Source organism: Pan paniscus, chromosome 11 (assembly GCF_029289425.2).
Source record: "Pan paniscus chromosome 11, NHGRI_mPanPan1-v2.0_pri, whole genome shotgun sequence".
In the NCBI taxonomy this organism is placed as follows: Eukaryota; Metazoa; Chordata; class Mammalia; order Primates; family Hominidae; genus Pan; species Pan paniscus.
This window is the reverse complement of record NC_073260.2, coordinates 6,739,918-6,760,396: the sequence shown is the minus strand read 5'-3', so window position 1 is coordinate 6,760,396 and position 20,479 is coordinate 6,739,918. Positions and strand designations below refer to the sequence as shown.

The 20,479-nt window shown below is 47.1% G+C and overlaps 1 protein-coding gene across 8 annotated transcripts in view; it reads right to left on the bottom strand.

Annotated features, from left to right (window-relative positions):
* DDX31 (DEAD-box helicase 31) overlaps positions 1 to 20,479 on the bottom strand; it is a 133,542-nt gene that overhangs the window by 61,764 nt on the left and 51,299 nt on the right. For 6 of the 8 annotated variants that reach the window (XR_612487.3, XM_003822407.6, XM_034929366.3 and 3 more), the window contains 2 exons: positions 19,688 to 19,799; positions 13,434 to 13,602 (listed from right to left, as the gene is read on the bottom strand). Coding sequence is in view for 6 of the 8 variants with exons in the window: in XM_003822407.6 (XP_003822455.1) it covers positions 13,434 to 13,602; positions 19,688 to 19,799 (281 nt within the window). In the remaining 2 variants the exon portion in view is untranslated. Of the gene's footprint in view, positions 1 to 13,433; positions 13,603 to 19,687; positions 19,800 to 20,479 lie in introns of those variants that run through there. The other 2 variants (XM_008975985.4, XM_034929367.2) reach the window with 2 other exon arrangements.

Sequence of the window (20,479 nt, the reverse complement as noted above, 5' to 3'; positions counted from 1 at the left end):
GGCACTCTTTTATAGGACAGAAGTTTAAATTTTATTTATGTACCGTTAAGGCTATCAATAGTTTCTTTCGTGTTTTATGGCTTTAGGGTCATGTTTGGGAAAGTCTTCATTCTAGGATTTCAAAAATATTAAAGTATATTTTCATCTAGCTTGCTACTGCTTTAATTCCATCTAAGTTTTATTTTGATTAATAGAAAAATGAACTGTTTCTTCCTAAGAGTTATCCAGTTATCCACAACGGTCACTGAACAATAACTCTTTTCCCCAAGGTCTTGAAACGCTCCTCTAGAGCACTTCCTGCAGGCTCTGTCTGAAGAGCAGTGATGACCACAATGGCGCCCTTCATGGGCTCTACAAATAGATGAAAACATTGAAGCGAATACCAATTACACGGGTTGTTAATGGATTTAAATGTAAAACAGGTAAAATCAAAGCCATCCAAACCGACTACATGACACAGGCATTTAACTTACTCACTTTTCCAACCACCGCCTGAAACAGGTACTACTTAGTATCCCCACTTCCTGGTAAGGAAACTGAGGCACAGAGAGATTAGGTCATTTGTCCAGGGCCAAAACTCAGTAATGCAAGAGCTGGAATTTGAACTCAGGAAATCTGACTTCACGGAGTTTAACCATAGCAGTCTGCCACCATGCTACAGTTTTCAAAACAAGGGGCAAGTTCCTGGCATAAAATGTTTTTAATATACATAAATCTGTATGCCTGTATGTATACGTGCAAAGTCTGAAGGATATAGGAAATGTATCAGGGTTAACCTGAATGTACGCTTATGGTTAATTTTTGAGCTTTTCCCTATGTCCTGTAGTTTTACAATGAACATGCATTATTTTTATAATTAGAAAATAATAGTATATTCACTCTAAGGGGAAACAAAAGCAAATGGTAGAATTTTGTCCTATAGTGAAATGCCAGAGTATTTTAATTTCTACTCATCAGAAACCTCTCTGCCTTTTGGCTTTGAGTTGGTTTGACTTTGCGAGGGTGTAGTACAATTAAAACATAGACAGACAGACAGACAGGGGTTCTTCAGAATGAGGACTGGTCAAGTGCACTCCTCTAATCTGAACGAGGCTGCTTATAAGCACATGTTCCAGGGCCACGGCTAGGCCCTGAAGGTCTCTGCTGACGACGCAAGTCCCCCACATGGGAAGAAAAGCCTGGGCTCTCAGTGAACGCAGGAGACCGTGAGGACTTCAGGTGGCCCGGGACTGACTGTAAGTCTCTACACTTGTGCCTGACTCTATGGAGGACAAAAAGGCAGCAATGTCTGGGTAGGGTTTTGGTGGCTCTCAGGTCACAGTGAGGGTAACAGGCAACTCCAGGGGAATGTGACAAGCGGGCCCTCCGTACGCTTGTACACAGAGGAGCTGAGGGAAAGAATAAGCTGGTGTGGGATGTCATGACAACTTGACCTTGGCGTGGGCCGACCCAGGGAGGATGCTACCCTACCTTTTATGGTCAGTGAGGAAAAGGAACTGTATCTAGACTCTTTCAACCTCTGGGTTCTGTTCTGGTAGAGAAGTATGCTGGCAGACCAGCTGTTTTAGGGATGCCTTCTTTGTGATTTCTTAGGATCCAATCAAGTCTAGCTTTTGTAAAACTACCAGAGCCCCAGAAGACACTCGGCTCCAGTTGAGTCCTGCTGTGGCAGTGGGAATCATGGGAATCACAGCAGCATTCCCAGGAGGGGTTCTGTGGACACAGAGGCTGGTGCAAAGTGGACTTCAGCTTCGTGCCAAAGATCAAGATCTAGTGAAGCTCAGAACTCCAAGCCCTGGGCCAAGGACAGGCACAGTGGCAGGCAGCACAGACCACAGGCAACTGAGAAAAACCACGGAGGGCCCGGCACACTTGCTGCCTGGAAGGCCATGCACACGATGGGAAAGGGGAGAGATCATATCTAGATATGGCCGATGTTTGAAAACGAAGGGCTTAACCAGAGCCCCAGAAATGGATGGGAACTTTGAGACTATTTAGCCCAGGTGACCAAAACTCTTAGGAAGTTCTGTCAGAACATAAGCAGGAACTTCAGATGGCAGGTGGCAGTGCTGGGGACGGGCAGAGGACCAGAATTTGATGACCTTGGTTGGAATCCCAGTTCTGCCACTCGCCTAGCTGATGACCTTGTAGAGTCACAGCAGCTTTCTCCAAGCTTCGTTTCCCGGTACATCAGAAAGGACCTATGCACAGGCACATGGCCAGTATGAAGGTAAAACGGCCTACAGTGCGTTAGAGAGCTCGGTACATTTTAATTCTCTGTGAAAGCCTTATGAATTACTGTTAAGATGGAGAATACAGGGTGAACATGGCAGCAGTGAGTTGTGCTTGGAACTGTTATGATTACACACTGAAAATACTGACTGAGAAGGAGCAGCTTGAGGCAGAATCCCAGCCCCACACCCCACAGCGCAGCCCCCTGGGCCTGTCCTGTTTGACACTGTGGGTGAACTGGATGAAATCATGAGGCATGTCTACCACATCTGCAGGAACAGCTAATACACTGGCTGACAAAATAACAACAGTCTAGGAGACCAAAGGGATGGGCCTACGCTGGCGAGGTGAGCTTGAACTGGGACAGATGTCAGGTCTTGCTGTTAGAAGGTAGGGTGGCATAACTGTCACATATGCAAATGGACAGGGATTCAGTTGGCAAGTTTCAACCTGAAACCAGAGGTCTGGGTTCGAATCCCGGCTCTGCCCAGTGGACAGTGGTGCCATCATGGGCAGTTTCCTCCTCTGTAAAACAGGGATAACATCATGATTGAAGTGAGGACCACAGTGGCCATCTGTCATGGGGGCCAGTGCCTGGCCGCTGCTGAGCATCCATCAGTGGAGCCGCCATCCCTGCCATTATCATCCCCTGCACTAACAGACGTGATTGCCCCATACTTCTTGCTGGGCAGTTTCCATTGTAAGTCTGGATACTTTCATGAACCAGACTTTGAAAAGAACCTGGGCAGATAGGATGGGTGGAGCCGAGCCATCCAGATGACAGGCTGCAACAGTGTGGACCAAAGAGTAGCTGGGCCTTGGTACAGCCTGAGACAGGCACACCAGAAACAAGTCCCTCTGAGCGGGGGTCCTGGCACAACCTCATACAGGCTGTAGAACTGATTCTGGAAGTTCGGCCAAGGTACTTATTTTTCTAAGTCCCACGTTATTCACTTACAACGATTAATGAGCTAACACTCTATTCAGCACACAGCCTGTTAGGAAAGTACTCAGTAAATACTGACTAGTGTTATTATTAACAGCACGAAAAAGAGAAAAGGGGAGGAGACAGGAATCATCCTCAGATATGTGGCATATTGTCATGTGAACTAAGGCCTGGTCTGATGAATAACATCACTTCTATGTTTGCAAATCATGTATACACAGCATTTGAATCTCACAGAGGCCAAACAATGGAAATAAGACTAAAGGATGGAAAATGAAAGTAGTGAATTCTGGCTCATTCTCAGAAGCTCTAATGGCAAGCCAGGTCCATGAATGGACAGCCCTAGGGGCTGCAAGGCACTGGGACGCCAGGGGTGCTGAAGCACAGGCCACAGCAACCATGGGAAGTGCAATGGGACCCACAGGACCAGGTTGGGCCAGGCTGGGCAGACTCAGGGAAGACTCTATGTAGTTTCCATCTTTTATTTACAGATCAAAGAGAGGAAGTGAGACAGGGCAGACAGCTGTTTATCAAACACCCACTCTGAGATCAGCACTGAGCTAAGGCTGCACATTCCTTACCCTTCCCCACACCCTACACAACAACCCTACAGCACCTCCATTTTACAGCTAAGCTGCTGAGTTGGAATCAAACTCAGGAATGTCGGCTTCAAAACCCAAGCTCCTAGCACTGTACCGTTCTGCTTCCAGACCTAGAGGAAACTGGAAAAAAAGTTAGATCCAAATCTTGCTTATAATCGTCTCTTCTCAAAGTTGTTCCAATGATTTCCCCAAAGAATAGAAAACATCTACGACCCACTCTTGGAAGTTTGGCCAAGGCACTCATCTCTCTAAGTCCCAGTTTATTCACTTACAAAAGCTAATGTACTAAAAGCATTCACATGCTGCCCATTACGAAGATACTCTGACAGTTTCAAACCAAATTTTTCCACACACACTACCAAAACATCTCCCACTTTAAGGCCATTTCTTTGGTTACACGAGTAGTTATCTCCTTGTGTTCATATACTTGCTATTTCACCCAATACAGATTCTAGAAACCAGCAGCTTCCAGACGGGGCAGGCGAGAAAGCGGACATGGCCCTTGGCTGAGAGTTTGGACTTCAGGATCTCTAAGACTCAGAATCACATGACCAGGCTCCGAGTTCTACACTGGCCACTGCGGATCCTGCCTTGGTCACAGGGACTGGATGAGGCCTCAGTGAGATAATGTGCATGGAGGACTCAGCTCCGCAGAGAACACACATAAGCCCTCAAAAGAGATGCTGCCACCACCGCCACGAGCACTTAAAACTGACAAGCACAAAGTGTCACATGCTGTCCCTCTGGGATGCTGGTTCTCAACTGTATCCCTCATTTTGACTATTAAGTAGTTAACAAATTACTCTGCATTTTGGACCGTAGCTATAACATTGGGACCAACACGGAGATATCTGAAAAAGACTTGAAGTCATTTCGTATAGGTTATAACAAGATGGAAAGGCTCTGACATCACGAAGAAGAGTGTGAAGGGGTCTGGGATAGACACCTTCCTGTTGCAGAAAGCAACTTAATGAAAGTAGAGTTAGATTAGAAGAGGAGAGGAGGTAGTCGGCTGTAATACAGGAGGGGTTTGGGATGACTAAAACTACCCTGTGTGCAGAAGGGGAGACCTGGGGGACTGTCATGTTCTTTCTTGATCTCTCAAATGATATGAACTAGAAGAGCTCTGAGCAAGGACGAGCTAATGAAGAGCTGGTACTCTCCTGTTGCACACAGCCGCATCTGGCATCTAGCGGTTTGTGCTAGGCCAGCCACATCTACTAATTCCAGTGCTTGGGCAGCTCCAGCAGTGAATGTGCCCGTCTCCAGCATCGTCCCGGGAGAGGCTGGCTGGGTTCCTGTTCTTTGTTGTCAGCCCTGACTGCATGACTGAAAGCACGCCCTGTGGTTCCCGCTGTCTGCAGGTGACCCAGGTGTGGAGGAAGCTCAGGGTCACTGTGAAATCCTCTAATCGCCTCATTAGCAGGGTGGGGAGGAGGGTGCGTTTGTTCCACGAGGAAGCAGAAAGCTGGTAATTGCACGGTGTCACATAGAAAAAAAACATGGTGGAAGCAAAAGGCCAAACGTAAAAAGCTGTGTGTGCACAGCTGTAATTAAACCAGAGCCCGAAAAGCAAGGCCCACAGCACCTGACCGTAGAAAGAAGGTAAAGCAGTGGAAACTGGTTTTGCATGGGGTGTGCTGCGAGGGGAAGGGCAGAACCCCCACTGGAGCATGTGCCCACACTGTGCAACCCATTTGGAGTTGCCTGTGAACATGATGTGCATGAACTCTATAACTAACAGATGGATTCATTTGACAAATGGTCCCTGAGTGACTACAGGCCAGTGTTCCCCACTCGGAAGAAACGCAGTCACCTTCCACAGTAGTGCTCCGATCCCTTGCTCCAGGCTGGACAAGAGTTTATTCTTAAGACAATGCCCTAAAGACACAATCCAGCATGAACCCCAGAGGTGCCAGCCTGCCTCCCCTGACAGAGGCCATGAGAGCATGTTCTTGGCTATCATCTGTGCAGCTGGCCCAGGTTCTACATAAAAAACTACTGATTAATCCTAACTTATCTTTAAACTACGGATATATTCAGCAGCACCTCGCTGCTCTGCCATGTGAAGGAGAGCATCTCATCATCTGCTCTGAGGACCACATTCTTTCAAGTTCCCAGGGACTGTCCCTGGGTCAAGTTCACAGTCACTTCTATCTCACTCTTCATAATTTTAGATTTTACTGCACCATGGTCTCCTGGGTTGGAGCCTGGGCAGAGCATTTTCATACGATTCCCCAGCAGACTTCCAGAGCACATTCTGTTTCCCCATATACTGCCACATCTGTCCTCGTGGCTACTTCTGGTGGTCCTAACTGTTTTGCTCTGGTCTTCCAGCAAGGCCTAGCGACCTCTCTCTGCCTGGGTGCCTGCTCTGGCCTTGTCTAGGTGGGGTGGAGGCCCCACTCCTGAGCCTGCTCATTTCTGTGTTCTGTGGGCTGATCCCAGGCCTCCTTCACCGGGGAACAGAACCAGCGGCTGGACCACGAGGGGCATGGGGAATGCTGTCCTTCCTGAGGACGCCTTTATGTGGGGAAGGAGATCCCAACCCCAGGCCTGTTCTCTTAGGACAGAATGACTGACAAGCGGCCCCTAGAGTTCTGAAAGACAACTTTCCCACTAGGCAGGGTTTGCTGTTTTCCAAATTCATTACACAATAAAGAGGGATTTACCTCCTTTTCAAGTCAGAACAATTCCTTCTTCCTTTCTTTTCCTTTGTGCACTTCCTCTCAGAATTATAGGACATTTTAGTTTCTACTCATCTATTACAAAAAATTTACCAAGCACCTACTGCGTGCGAGGTTCTGTGACAGGTGCTGGGCATTCGGGTTGAGCATCTCAAATCTGAAAACTGATATGCTCCAAAACCCAAAGCTTTCTGAGCACCAGCATGATGCATGATACGTGGCACTAAAAGGAAATGCTCACTGCAGCACTGCAGAGTTCAGGGTTTGGGTGCTCAAAAAACCTGTACAACGCAAACACCACAAAACCTGAAAACACTGAAACCTGACACACTTGTGGTCCCCAAGCATTCTGGATGAGAAATACGCAACCTGCACGATGAGCAAACACCAGGCAGGGTCTGTTCTCTAAGCTATACTTTCGAGGAGGGGCAGACGCTGACCACACATACAAATACCACAAGCAGATGCAAAGCTGCCGCCACAACAGACCAGGGCCAGGGCAGAGACGTGAGGGTGTCTGCCTGGCTGGAGAGGGCACAGCAGGGAGGGGAGAGGTCCAGGCCCAGGACATGTTCAGGCAAAGGCCCTGAGGAAAGGATAAGAAACAGGGGTGTGGGATGAGGCTGAACAGTCAGCAAAGGCCGGGGGCCTTTGTGAGGAGGGGGGTTTGTTGTGGCTTGCTCTAATCACAGCCTAACGGGATGCCACTGAAAGGCGCTAAGCCAGGGCAAGATGGGGTGAGGGCTGTGGAGGTGCTAGCTGACTGTGGCGCCGTGGCCACAGGAAGACTCGGTGGGAGACTGTTTCAGAGGTTCGGATGGAGCGCCGGGGCTGAGGGCTGCTATTCATAAAGACAGTGTTTGGGAAGCGGAGGAAAGAGACAGGTTTAAGGAGGCCGGAGGGATCAACAGTGTTGGACGCGGCTGAGATGGAGGAGATGAGCACTGACTCAGGTGCAGTGGATTTACACGGAGAAATCCTCATGTCTCCAAGTGTGGTTTCGTCCAGCCTCTCATCTCATGTTTGGCCAATCTGTCTTTTTACAGAATGCTAACTGGCTCAATGAAATCGAGAAAGTTTTCACAGTGGGCAAGATTCCAGGTTTGCCTTCAGCTAATTAAGTGATATTAGGGAGGTTGTAAATGCCACATAAAAATTGGCAGGCAAGCTGCTCTAATGATGAGAATATTGCTTTACAGGGAGATGCAGCTGCAGCTTCTTAATGCTCGTCTTTGAGGGACTCGGTTCCATGTTTTCAAGGTTGTTCCTGATAAGAAAAGTTCAAGGGTGCTAAAAGGTTGCAGTTCACTTTTCGTACTCTCAGTTCCGCGGGTACTTGCGACAATGATGGAGGCTGGGGGAAGAAGCAATGCGACAATATGGTCGTTGTGATGATCACCAGATGCTCCCGCTTATTCCCATGCCGGACACCACGATGTTTCCACTCATCCTCTGGCTTAACCCCCACAGTAAAAGGGCGACTTGAGTACCTCCCTTTGAGGCCAGAGGACCCAGGCACAGAGACGCTGAGTGACTTGTCCAGAGGCACACAGACTGTAAGTGGCCCGGCCAGGATTCAATCCTGGTGTCTTTGTGATTCAATCCCAGATGTAATCACTGTGATTCTCCCAGAGTCGGCATGTAAGAAACCAGAGAGGGGCGAGGGAGAGGGCTAACGGGGGTACAGACTCCTCAAGCTAGAGCTCTATTCCGCACAGTTAGCTCTTCCCAGGTATTAAACAATTGCTGAATGAGCAAGGGTGAGAACCAGAGAACAACACAGCACAGGCCTTCAAAGATGAAAACTGCCCCAGAGCTTTGCAAAATTTCCAATTGGAAGCATTTCTGATAATTCAGACAGGAAAAATCTATGAACCTGTCCTATCTATGAAGAAGGGGCGACTGGTGTGTATGATTTCCACCAGGATGTTTATTTTAGAAAGTAAACGACTTCTAGAACTTCAGAAGTGTGGGAGGTTAAGGAAATCCTCTGCAAGGCCTGGCACACAAGCCACAGGGTGCGCTGGTTCTGGTCCCACTTCCCCTCTTCCTACTGATCAGTGCCTGCTGAGCACTGACTTAGCATGCCCAGATCTACTAGGTACTAAGGGGTAAGAGAGCCCCAGCTTAGACTCCATGCCTTATTTGATAAAATCAGGAGCTACCAGCTAACATTTGGGCTAGGCTGACTTGAGAAAATTTATACAAATAAAACTTTTCTTTCCAACAATTCAGATTGCTGTTTAGTAATTTTAAAGAGGAAGCTAGGAGCAACAGGGGGACAAAATTATTGCATTACTGATAATGAAGATGTCCCAGATGTTTCTAAGCTCTAAGAACAACATTAGAAAGGCAGGTGGCAGAAGTCAGGGGTAAAACCAGTCTTAGGTACTATAAACTGAATCGTCTGGGCAAAAACTACTATGTGAGCACAGCATATAATTCACATAAAATAGGGTGGTTTAAAAACAGCAGACTTGCTCTTTCATACTGTCACAGTATCACCAAGATCTTTAAACATTTTTAAATTTTATTTTTATTTTTTAGAGATGGTGTCTCACTCTGTCACCCACGCTGGAGAACAGTGGTACAGTGATCATAGTTTGCTGCAGCCTTGACCTCCTGGGCTTGGCCTCCCAAAGCACTGGGATTATAGGTGTGAGCCACTGTGCCCAGCCTAACACTAAGAACTTAAGGCACATCGTTTCTATATTATTGAGCCATTTTCCACAGAGTGGCAGCGAAATGAGAGAGAATCGTGGCCCTATTGAGCGTGCCTGCTCACTGTTCTGACACGTTCTACTTGTGTGACGACCTAGACAGACAGACACCTGGCAAACAACACAATTCTGCCTCTCCCAGCAGACAGTGCTGGGTCTCAGCATCTCCTGGAAAGATGGGGACTTTGGAAGGATATGTTACCTTTGCTTCTCAGAAACTGCTGAATCTACTATAGCTTCAAAATAAGAACTGCATTTCACGGAAGGGAAAATGCTGTTTTCGTGATGGATGTTGCTAAGGGGCCATTCAATATTTTACCGATAGCACCAACTATCTGTGTATATGTCTATGTTGGTGTTTGGGGTGGGGGCTGTTTTGACAGGTTTGCGTGTAGGTGTCAGAAGAGTTTCTGTGACTACGACTGTATTTCTATGTGTAGGGGAAGATATTTACTGTTCCCTTTCAGAACTGAGCACTGGAAAAGTCGACAGAAACCTAGTTATTAAGATCTCATTTGGGGCCACGAACTATTTATTTTTCTTTTCTGAAAAGTGGTCGAGTGAAGGACTAAAGGCAATGTAAGAGACGAAGGGTCCCTCTCCCATCGCATGGACCAGCCGAACAGCCTCCTCACTAACCTGCTCCCGATCCCCATTCTAATACCCGCCTGAGCTCCCGCTTGGCATATGACAGGTGAGACAGGCTTCTGTTTGTCTGATGGATTTGGTTTGCAGATATCACAGGTTTGCACATAATATATAATTATTCTAGGCAGTAAACACCGTAAAATGGAATGCAGAATAGTTTAGAGAATTTAGTGCCATTATTTTATTCACCCATACAAAACATAAGGAACCCATTCTCTTTCTTGACAGATGGATTTCAGAGGAGACGTTTCAGCTCAGAACAGTAATTGTGACCACAGCATAACTCAAGCACTTTGTGGGGTTTAATGGACTTTTCTTTCCAGTCCTCAAAAAGCAGCAACTGGCATTTGCTCAAACCCTGACTGAGGTGTGGAAAATCTGTCAAGTTTTCTCTGCCGCTTACCCTGACCACAATTATACGGTCCATGTGCAGATTAGTTGCAAAGTCATTCCTCCTCCAGGAGTGACAAGATTTCCCCAAATAAAAAAAGGCACCTACTGTATCCTCGAGTGCCCGTCTGCCTTCGAAAGGCAGGGGTGGGGGGAGGATCTAAGGAGTGTGAAGAGAAATGCCTTCAAAAGAAGGGCATAACAACGGAAAAAGTAGCTGTAACAGAGTGGGGACATGGCAAGAACAGAGAGCGGCATTGTCACGGGCGGAGTAATCCTGTGACACACTGCTGTCACTCACCACCCGGCTCCCTGCCGCGCCAGCCAGACATCAAAGGCTGCCCCATACCATCTTACATGCTCTTTATCAGCTAATCAGCCCATTCTTCCCTAAATAAAGCCCTGTTAAATCCCCTGCTCACAGGGGTATCGTGGTCTTGGTGCCCATCTGCTAGCGAGGGTCAGCTGGGGCAGGAGGCGGCGGGCTGCTCTCTCCCTAGCGGCTTCTCAAGGTAAGGACAATGCTGCCTCCAATTCCCCCGCCCACAGGCCTCCCTCTCTGCTTTCCAAGATCTGGGCCGGTCTGAGGAGCTGCTATCTGGATTAACACTTGCTAATGAAATCTCCAGTCATAAAGGGAGATCATCTGCTAACTATGAAATCTTGGGATTGCATTTATTTTCAGGGAGCGGAATAAACAAAGATGTGTGTTTCTTTTTTTTTTCTTCTTTGAGACAGCGTCTCACTCTGTTGCCCAGGCTGGAGTGCAGTGGCGCGATCTCAGCTCACCGCAACCTCTGCCGCCCAGGTTCAAGCGATTCTCCTGCCTCAGCCTCCCAAGTAGCTGGAATTACAGGCGCCTGTCACCACGCCTGGCTGATTTTTGTAGTTTTGGTAGAGATGGGGTTTCACCATCTTGGCCAGGCTGGTCTTGAACTCCTGACCTTGTGATCCACCCGCCTCGGCCTCCCAAAGTGCTAGGATTATAAGAGTGAGTCACCGCGCCTGGCCAGATGTGTGTTTCTTAACAGTAATCATTTGGCAGATCTCTTCCTCTGCTCTCAAAGTGTCACCATTGCCGAGATGGTGACAAAATGATCAGGCTTCTGATGATGAGGCTACTCTTAGTCATTAGCTGGGAAGCCTCATGGTTTCATTCCGCACTCAAATCAAAGTTAACATGCATGAGTACTGGGGAGAGCAGATCCTAAGACAGGAACCCAGTTCCCAGGCCCCGCAGCCTAGAATCCTGGCACAGCCAAGAGGGCCTGGGAGTAGAGCTGAGGCATCATGGCCCTCTGGGAGGACAGCCTGGCTCAAGCAGAGGATGAGCAGAAACATCTTTGGGCTGCAGCCCTGCTCTGCACCCCTGAACCTCAAAATGGCCTAGAAGGAACCAGCAAAGGACACGTCCACACTCATCTAGGCACTGCAGTACAGCAGCACATAGAAACAGTTTGTTTGTTTTTCCTCAAAGAATTACTGGAGCATTGTCCTATGTGAGAGTTATTAGTATCAGAAAAGAATCAAGCATCTTAAAAATTCCAAAACTGGGAAAAGAATTAGGCAACACTCTATCCATTCCAATGAGACTTGGAGGTGCCAAGTCCCCCAGAGAGGTCAAGTTGGATGTCCCCGAATCTGCTTTTTAGCTTGTAAGAACCTTCATCTGCAGGGCCCTGTATGGTTCAAAAGGCATATTCACAAGTCACCTCATCTTTTTTTTTTCTGTAGAGACAGGGTCTCGCTATGTTGCCCAGGCTAGTCTCTAACTCCTGGCCTCAAGCAATCTGCCTGCCTGGGCCTCCCAAGGTGCTGGGATTACAGGAATCACCTGATTTTGATTCTCAAGACAATCTCGTGAAGTAACTAAAAATATGGATTTTCCTCCCCCTAGTGTAGTTGAGATCGAGGCTCGGAGACGTTAAGAAAAGGGAAGGCCCCAAACTCACATGAGAACGGAGCCGACTTCAATCCAAGTTCCCTGACTGCAAGACCAATGGTCACTTCCCTCCACTGGGTGCTCCCTCTGTCTTTGCCGTGACAGGCTAGAGAAACAGGGCCCTGACAAGACTGATGGAATAACTCACACTTCCCGGTGAACGGAGAAGCCAGACATCGTGTGGGAACAGGAAGCACAGAGTGGTCCTTCCCAGTGAACGGGCAAGCTGGGTACTGGGCAGGAACAGGCAGCTCAGAGTGGTTCTGCCTGCAGATTCCCAGAGTCAGTGGGGGAGCCTGCGGCGTTTGTAAATTAACGTGGAAAAGGGAGGATAAACAATGCAAACTAACCATCCACAACGTTCTGGGATTGAACCCGGAAATCAGGACAGGTGAGAAAAAAGTCTCTGTGCCCCAAACATTTGTTCAACGGACCGTTCCCACATAAACAATGAGACCATCCGCCCCAAAGTTCTGACATGAGTGGCTCACAGGGCCTCACGCGCCCTGGCTCCTGTGAGGGCTGAGGCTGGTACTAAAAGAACGTCTTTGAGGAGAAGAAGAAGGCCTTTTACAAATGTAGCATGCTGAGGGAAATCATCTCAGCACCGGGAAAACAGACTCAGAGCCCAGCCTCGAACAGGGCAATACCCCTCCCTCTCCTTCCTCTCCCCAGGACCTCTGGACAAGTCCTGAACACGCTCTTTTTGGGAGGAAAGGGCTCTTTTTGGGAAGAAAGGGGAAGGGCTCACCGCTCTTGCCTTGATGAGCGCTCACCACTGGAGGTGCAACTCAGCAGCAAGGAGCCCAGCACTGACCCCAAAGCCAGCCTGTTAGAGATCTGGGCTTCAGCAGCTCCTGGAATCTGAGGCTGGGCACTCAGCCCTTCCATCTCACTGGAACAAGGTATGCTCCCAGGGCTCGTCGCACAGAACACACCAGAATGTGTCATACACATCTCGGATGCTTTCCAGGGCGGACCGCAGCACAACTGAAGCTCCGACTACATTTGGGCCCTATGAACCCCACCACATTTGGGCCCAAAAGGAGGCACCCCTGAATTTCTGCAAGATGAGGTGGCTTTCTTCTCATTCCAAGTGCTTGTTTATAGGGAGAAGGGCAGGTATGAGTGAGAAGAGAGTTGCGGTGAGCATGGCAGCTAGCACATCACATCATGTGAACGGAGTTCTCTAGCCCCGTCACGGGACGAATTCAGCTCATCTTACCTTTTCACGTGTGCTTTCCTTACGAATTCAGCTCATCTTACCTTTTCACGTGTGCTTTCCTCTTCTTTCTAGTCAAGGCACTAAGATTCCTGGGGGCATCTCTTAGTCCGAAGCTCTTCGCCACATGCCCAAGGTGGAGGGATCGGACGTGGAAGATGTGCTTCAGCTCCCTGGGGTAGGTGGCATAGGCTTGGATGAAGGACTGCAGAGCTGAAAGAAAAGAGAGCGGGGAGGGAAGCTGTCAGGACCGGGGTCTCCAAGCTCCAAAGTGCCCGGCCTAATGGTTATCTTCTGTACTTTATCTCGCCAGGCAACGAAACATGAGCAGGACAATTACAACATATACAAACAACTAAAATCTAGACTTCTGTGTATTTCTTCAATTCCTAAACAACAAAAAGAAAAAAACTACAGGGGGCCACAATTATTACTTGAATATGCCCGATAAAATGTCAGATTTGACCACACAGCGCCTAACAATCCCACAGGGTGGGGCCCAGCACAGCACCTGGTACCAACAGGCACTCAGCAGATGTCTGTTGTGTAAATGAGTGAAAAGAGAGAATAGGTGAAGAAACTAAGAAATGATCAACACAGGACATTGTTTTCTTATGAAAATGAGAAAATCATTAGACATTTATATTAACACATTTTTCCTAATTAAATTTTACTTACTTTTGAATAGTTAATGCGTGCTAGTCTGTTACAAAATTTACAAAGTTCAAAAGGCTGTCTTATGACTGTCATGTTTACTATGAATGAATGACATTACCACCAATGCCCCCTTCACCACAAGCCCCACCTCCAGCTCCCTTATCCATAGGCAATCCCTGATACCAGTTTTTTGTCTACTCACTGGACTTTTTAAATTTAAAATTTTTTAAAGAGATGGGGTCTCACTATGTTGTCCAGACTAGAGTGCAGTGACGTGATCATACCTCACTGTAGCCTCAAGCTCCTGGGTTCAAGTAATCCTCGTGCCTCAGACCACAGGCTAATTTTTAAATTTTTATTTTTGTAGAGACAGGGTTTCACTATGTTGCCCAGGCTGGTCTTGAACTCCTGACCTCAGGTGGTCCTCCCGCCTCAGCCTCTCAAAGTGCTTGGGATTACAAGCGTGAGCAACCTCACCCAGCCTTCCTCATGGGATTTTAAAACCAAGTTCATTCTAAAAGTGTCCAGGATTAACCAATACAGCGCTTCTTACTCAAAGAACGTGTAAAAAAGGGAATGAAACAAATGTTTAAAGGAGAAAGAAAACTACTAAGTCTCTAAAATAGTCCCTTGAGGACTGACAACAATTTAGGGACATTCAACAAACACTACGTCAGGAAAGTTTCAGTGCCGTTTTCAAATTAAGAAGAGCGGCCGGGCGCGGTGGCTCAAGCCTGTAATCCCAGCACTTTGGGAGGCCAAGTCGGGGGGATCACCTGAGGTCAGGAGTTTGAGACCAGACTGGCCAACATGGTGAAACCCTGTCTCTACTAAAAATGCAAAAATTAGCCGGATGTGGTGGCAGGTGCCTGTAATCCCAGCTACTCAGGAGGCTGAGGCAGGAGAATCACTTGAACCTGGAAGGCTGAGGATGGAGTTAGCAGAGATTGTGCCACCGCACTCCAGCCTGGGCAACAAGAGCAAAACTCCGTCTCAAAGAAAACTAAATTAAATTAAATTCAGAAAAGGGGGTCCTTGTTGTAGGTCCCTCCTCCCTGAGAAAAAGGCCAGACTCATTCCCAGGAGGGTGGAGCTTTGGTCTACTTAACTAGGCATTCCCTTGAGGAAAGATTCTCGTAGATTGAATATCTGGAAGTAACAATGAAAATCAAGTGTCCACCCGCTTCTCACTCCAACAAGGAAGGAGGGGGACATCCTGCAAACACTCCCCGCCATCCCTGTCACTGCTCTCTTCACCTCCAATCCTGCTCTTCCGCCAGCTGAGCCAGAGCCCAGCCGACGGTGTCTGATGGAGGCAAGCACTGAACGCCAGCCTTCGCTTCCTCACTCTCCTTGTTGAGCCACTGGACTGGCAAGTTTGCCCACAGCTTAAACATAATATCCCAGCAGCACCTGGAGATTGGCGTTTATGAACAGTAATAAAAAGTGTCATTTTAGCAGATCAGCTCCTGGAAGGATCCTGGGGAATCCATCAAAGCTCTATTTACTGAGTAAAGCGAACTCCTTTTCCCAATCGATGAGCAATAATAACCAAGGCAACTCCTCTGTACCCCACTCTTAAATCTGTGCTTACTCCCCTTTTTAATAACTAGGGACTTTTTCAAAGAAAATCTTTAACGCTTCAAATGGTCTGTACTGTTTGGAGTACACAGAGCCCCACTAGATACAGAGCCCCACAGCCAAGCCCTCAGAGGGAAAGGCTCTACTGCTACGTGACCCAGGAGATTCAAGCCTCTTCTCCTCAACCTTTCTTTCCCCAACCCCCAACACTCACTCTGGTCTCAAAAAAGACAAGACCGAAACCAAGTCAAGCCGAAACCAAGCCAAGAGCCTGCACTTTTAAAATCTCAGTTACCCAAATCCCGCTCTAGGTCTCTTCACTTCCTACCCCTCTTCTGTGTATGCAGATGAGTCCCTGGGCTTCCACCCTGGTCACCTCTCTTCCTCTCCTCCTCTCCACCAATCCTATGAGCTGAGCACTGAGAGCATCTGTCCCAGGAGATGTAGGTGCCCAGCTAACAGCTTTACAGGGATAATGAGTTTGCCAAGATGTGGCAGGAAGTGTTTTCTCCCCAGACAACTGGCCAGGCAGCATTTCACACTGCATATTTTTACTAAACCTCCTTGTCCTCAAGGCTCCTGTCTCACCGGGGACAGCGACAGTTGGTTGTCCTCACATACTTGCATGGACTCCCATGTTTGGATAATTCAGAGAAGCAGGAATTTCAAAGACGCTGCAGCAGCTGTCTGCAGAACCTTTCAAGGAGCAGGAAGTGCTCATGTTGGCAGCGTCGAGAATGTGCAGAAGGAACAGGGGCTGTGGGACCCACACAAGCGAAAGGTGGAGAAGTAATGAAAGCAGACATTTATTTGGGGTGACGGATGAAGCTACAGGCCACCAGAGTTCAGCACTTTGCAGTCACTGATTCCTATTTCTTGCCAACTACTTAAGGTGCCTGAATTAGGGCAAATCTATTTTCAAGTATCTCACATGGACACATCGTCCTTTTTCATTCCTGGACATTTGGATCAGAAACTAGTGGTATCTTATGATGACTTGTAAGATGAAGGAGACAGAAATAAACAAACCTCCAGCCTGGATGGTGAAGATCATCTCTGCTCCTCCCAACCCCACCTCCACCCCCACAAGAGCACCCTTCAGTACAGAATAAAGGCACACGCATCTTCAAGACCACCCAACACCTACAGCGACAGCTATGGAAAGGATGGAGGAAAAGGAGGTTCCCTGCTGTTCTCTTCAAGACAAAGCATTTGGTAAAGTGCCCAGCCTAGCTCTGACCCCACTGAGGGGAGAAGAATGACTTGTCATCACTGGTGTGGGTTTTCTAGACTTTGAGAAGCATCCCTTCCAAACAGGCATAAATCCTACATGGAGTTCCTGGTCTGCAGGAAGACCTGAAGATGGAGAGGATTAAGCCACAGAAGCAATGGTCATTTGCAGGCAGAGGACTCTAGCTTCCAAGATTTTTGTTCGGGAATCTGGAATTCAAACTTATGTTACCACTTGTTTTACAACTTGAATCCCTAGCTAAATGATGCAAGAAAACAGAGGAAAAAAGGGATAACTGCTTCTGGAAACTGACAATTAAATGCTGGTTATTAACAATGACTGGGTCCGAAAATGCAATAGGAAAACAAATACATACTTGGCCCAGTTTCTAACTAGTTCTCTGCCATCAAGGCAAAAGCCAGCTGCTTTGTTAATTATTCATGAGGTGGGTTCTGAAATGGCATAAAAGGGAAGCAAGTCAATAGTGGGGAATTTGCATATGCAGATTGAAATGCAAAAGAGTGTCTCCACCTATGGGGTGCAGTGGCTGTTCCTATGCAGTAAATTCAATACATTTAGGGTGGCAAATACGTGTATACTCTCTCAAGCCTCCAAAACTCAGTCCTAAGAAACAGGAGAGAAGGAATGGTGGCGAGACTTATGTCTGAAATGGGGTGACTGAGCTCTGTAAGAGGCGGTGTTGTCCCAGCCCATTATCAATCTGGTGTGGAAATTGATTAGCAAATAAGAGACATGATACATTTATTTCCTTCATGGTACATAAACATTGGGAAGTGACCCTGTTCCAATATTCCTTAAACAAAAGACAAGTGACCCTGCTTGTTTCATGGTATTAACAAGTTCAATGGTAATAACAGTGAAAGAAAACCCAAAACCACATCCTTTAAGAATTACCGTAACTTCCACTCAGATGACCGAGACACCTTGAAATAGTTGTAGTCTTGCCAAAATATCTGAGGCATCACTGACACCAAAATCGAAGGTGACAGTGTGGGTTTGATTTATTTCTTTCCACTGCAACTTTGATACCAGCCCTGGAATTCAGCAGCACAACACCTTGTTATGTACTGCACAGCCAGCTGAATTTGCCTAACTTTCATCAAAGGTCCAAACTGTAAAGTTACACTGTGACAAAGACCCTATTCCTCTTGAGAGACACAGAGCAATACTCCTCTAGAGGTAGCAAGGTAGGAAAACCCTTGGGAATTGTTGAATTCCCTTTAGGGAAATGCCAAGACAGGATATCATTAGAGAAAAGTCTAGAAGGATATACAGTATATATACAGTGGCAATTGCTGGGACTTCATCTTTTACCTTGTGTGGTTCTGATTTTTAACGACAACCAAGAATTGCAATTATAATGTGCTAAAGGTATGTAACAGGTCCTTGACAATATTTGCTGACTAACCCATTTTTTCATCTATATTTTCTGGTGACCACAATTGCTCCTCAGCCAGGCTCCCAGCTTTCACACTTGCCCCCGCTAGAGTCTATTCTCACACAGCAGCCAGGTGATCTCTTTCAAACCTAAGTCAGATCCCACACTTCTGCTCCCCCTTCATTCCGACCAAGACCCAAAGTCCTACGTGATTCTGCCTTGGCCAGCACCCCCTTTCCACCCACACTGCCTTCCTCGAGCTCATCTGCACCGGCTCCCACTGCCCAGAATGCCCTTCCTTTAGAGAGCCACGGGGCTCATCCCACTTCAGGTTTTTGCTCAAGTATCACCTACACAATGAGGCTCACTCTGACCCCATTAAAAATGCACTCTGCTATGTCACCCCTTCACCTCCCCCATCTCCTTCTACTTATTCCATAGCTCTTGTCACCTTTAAATGGACTAATCTATTATGTTTATTATGTTCACTGTCTGCTGCCCCTGCATCCCACTAACATGTTGGCTTCACAAAGCAAGGATTTTTGTTTTGATCTCGCATGCATTCCAAGCACTCAGAATAGTGCCCGATTTGATAAATATTTGTCAAATCAATGGTTTTTAAAGCATTTCTAGTTATAAAAAGAAAGGATGCTACAGTGTTCCGATATTGGTAAGCCAGCCTGGCACTCTTCTCAAAATAGCAGGCAACTAACAAAAAAACCCTGTGCATACTCCAGCATGGAGTAAGTCTCATTAGACATGGTCAGTCTCTGGCCAAGACATCCCATGATAAAAAGTACCAGTGATTACAAACCCCCTTCAGCCATACACTGCTTATTACTCAACGTGAACTGTGAAGTCTACATCTAATGTATGGTGATCCCAGGAGCCAAGTTATCCTACAAAGGGTCTGAATATTAAATCAACACCTATCTCTTTTATAAATTTCCTAGGAATTGGGTTCATGGTCTATGGCTCTTCCTCAGTACTGTTCTTTCTCATTTTTCTTTGTGCCTTCAAATAGGAACTGCTTAGGTCTAATATTTCCAGCTCTGGCCTTCATCTCTAATTTCCATCTCTACAGCTATTTCTACTAACGTGTCACATGTCTTCTATCTGGTTTTCAAAGAAAGAGGAAAACAGATCCTTAAGATCCAACTTGTTGGGTCAAAACTCTAGTCCCGATATAAGCCAAGATAAAGCCTCATTTGTGCAAAACATGGGGAAGGATGAAATTAACATTTAATATCACTTTAAAGCCTTCCGTGCCTGCTTCCAAACCCTGCAGAATTATGGAGATTGAAGGCTTTGGCTGGTGAGCAGGGACCTCCATGTTGGCCTCTCAACCGGTTTGGGGGTATGTGGGTGAAGGCGGGGGAGAGCGCTCTGCTGGGCTGTCCACTGCGCAAGCACCTGGGAAATCCACTGACCTTTCTTTGCCCAGGAGACCCTCCTCTCACTGGAGTGCACGTAATCTTCAAACACCGTCTGCAAGACTGTGGCTCGCTCTCGGATTTCCTGGGGGCCAACAGCACGGGATTTCTGAGAGGGCGACGGAAGGATTAAAGGAGAGATAGAGTCAAAGTCAGGAATAATGAAGCAGTTTATAATAGATTTAATAACAGTAAAATCACACAGTAACCACCTAGGGCCAACAAGGGTAATCCTTTCAATATTACTAGGGAAAAAGGGAGCTATAGAGATGTCAAAGTCAAGTAAAGATGAGGGTGGCTTTATGAGAGAGATCAGGTCTGTTTACTTATTTACTTACTTTTCTTCCTGACCTCTTACCATGCATGTTCAAAATCAAAGACCATTGGAGACACTTTGGAATTTTCCAAGTCCAATTCAGACATTTAAAACATCACTGAACATGAGCTGTTTTCAAATGGGTCTTGGATCTCCTAGGAATCTTCACCTTTCCCTCACGCGCATCAGTGGAACACCGACAATTTCTCTTCGTGAGCATTCCACAGTGACCTGCCTAACATTCTGCCTTTAAAAGTTACCCCATCCTTGAATTTCAGAGCAGGCTTCCTCAGTGCCTAGAGCGGTTCAGACTTCTAGTGTTTCAAATTTATTCCTCCAGCCCATGGCCACTGTGGCCAGGAACCTATTAAGGAGTGAGTGGGCTGTTCCAGGACAACACACTCAAAGACTGCCTGGATCTTTGCAGCAAATCGTCCCTGTGTAAGAAGTAGCATCTGTGTGCATGCACAGAG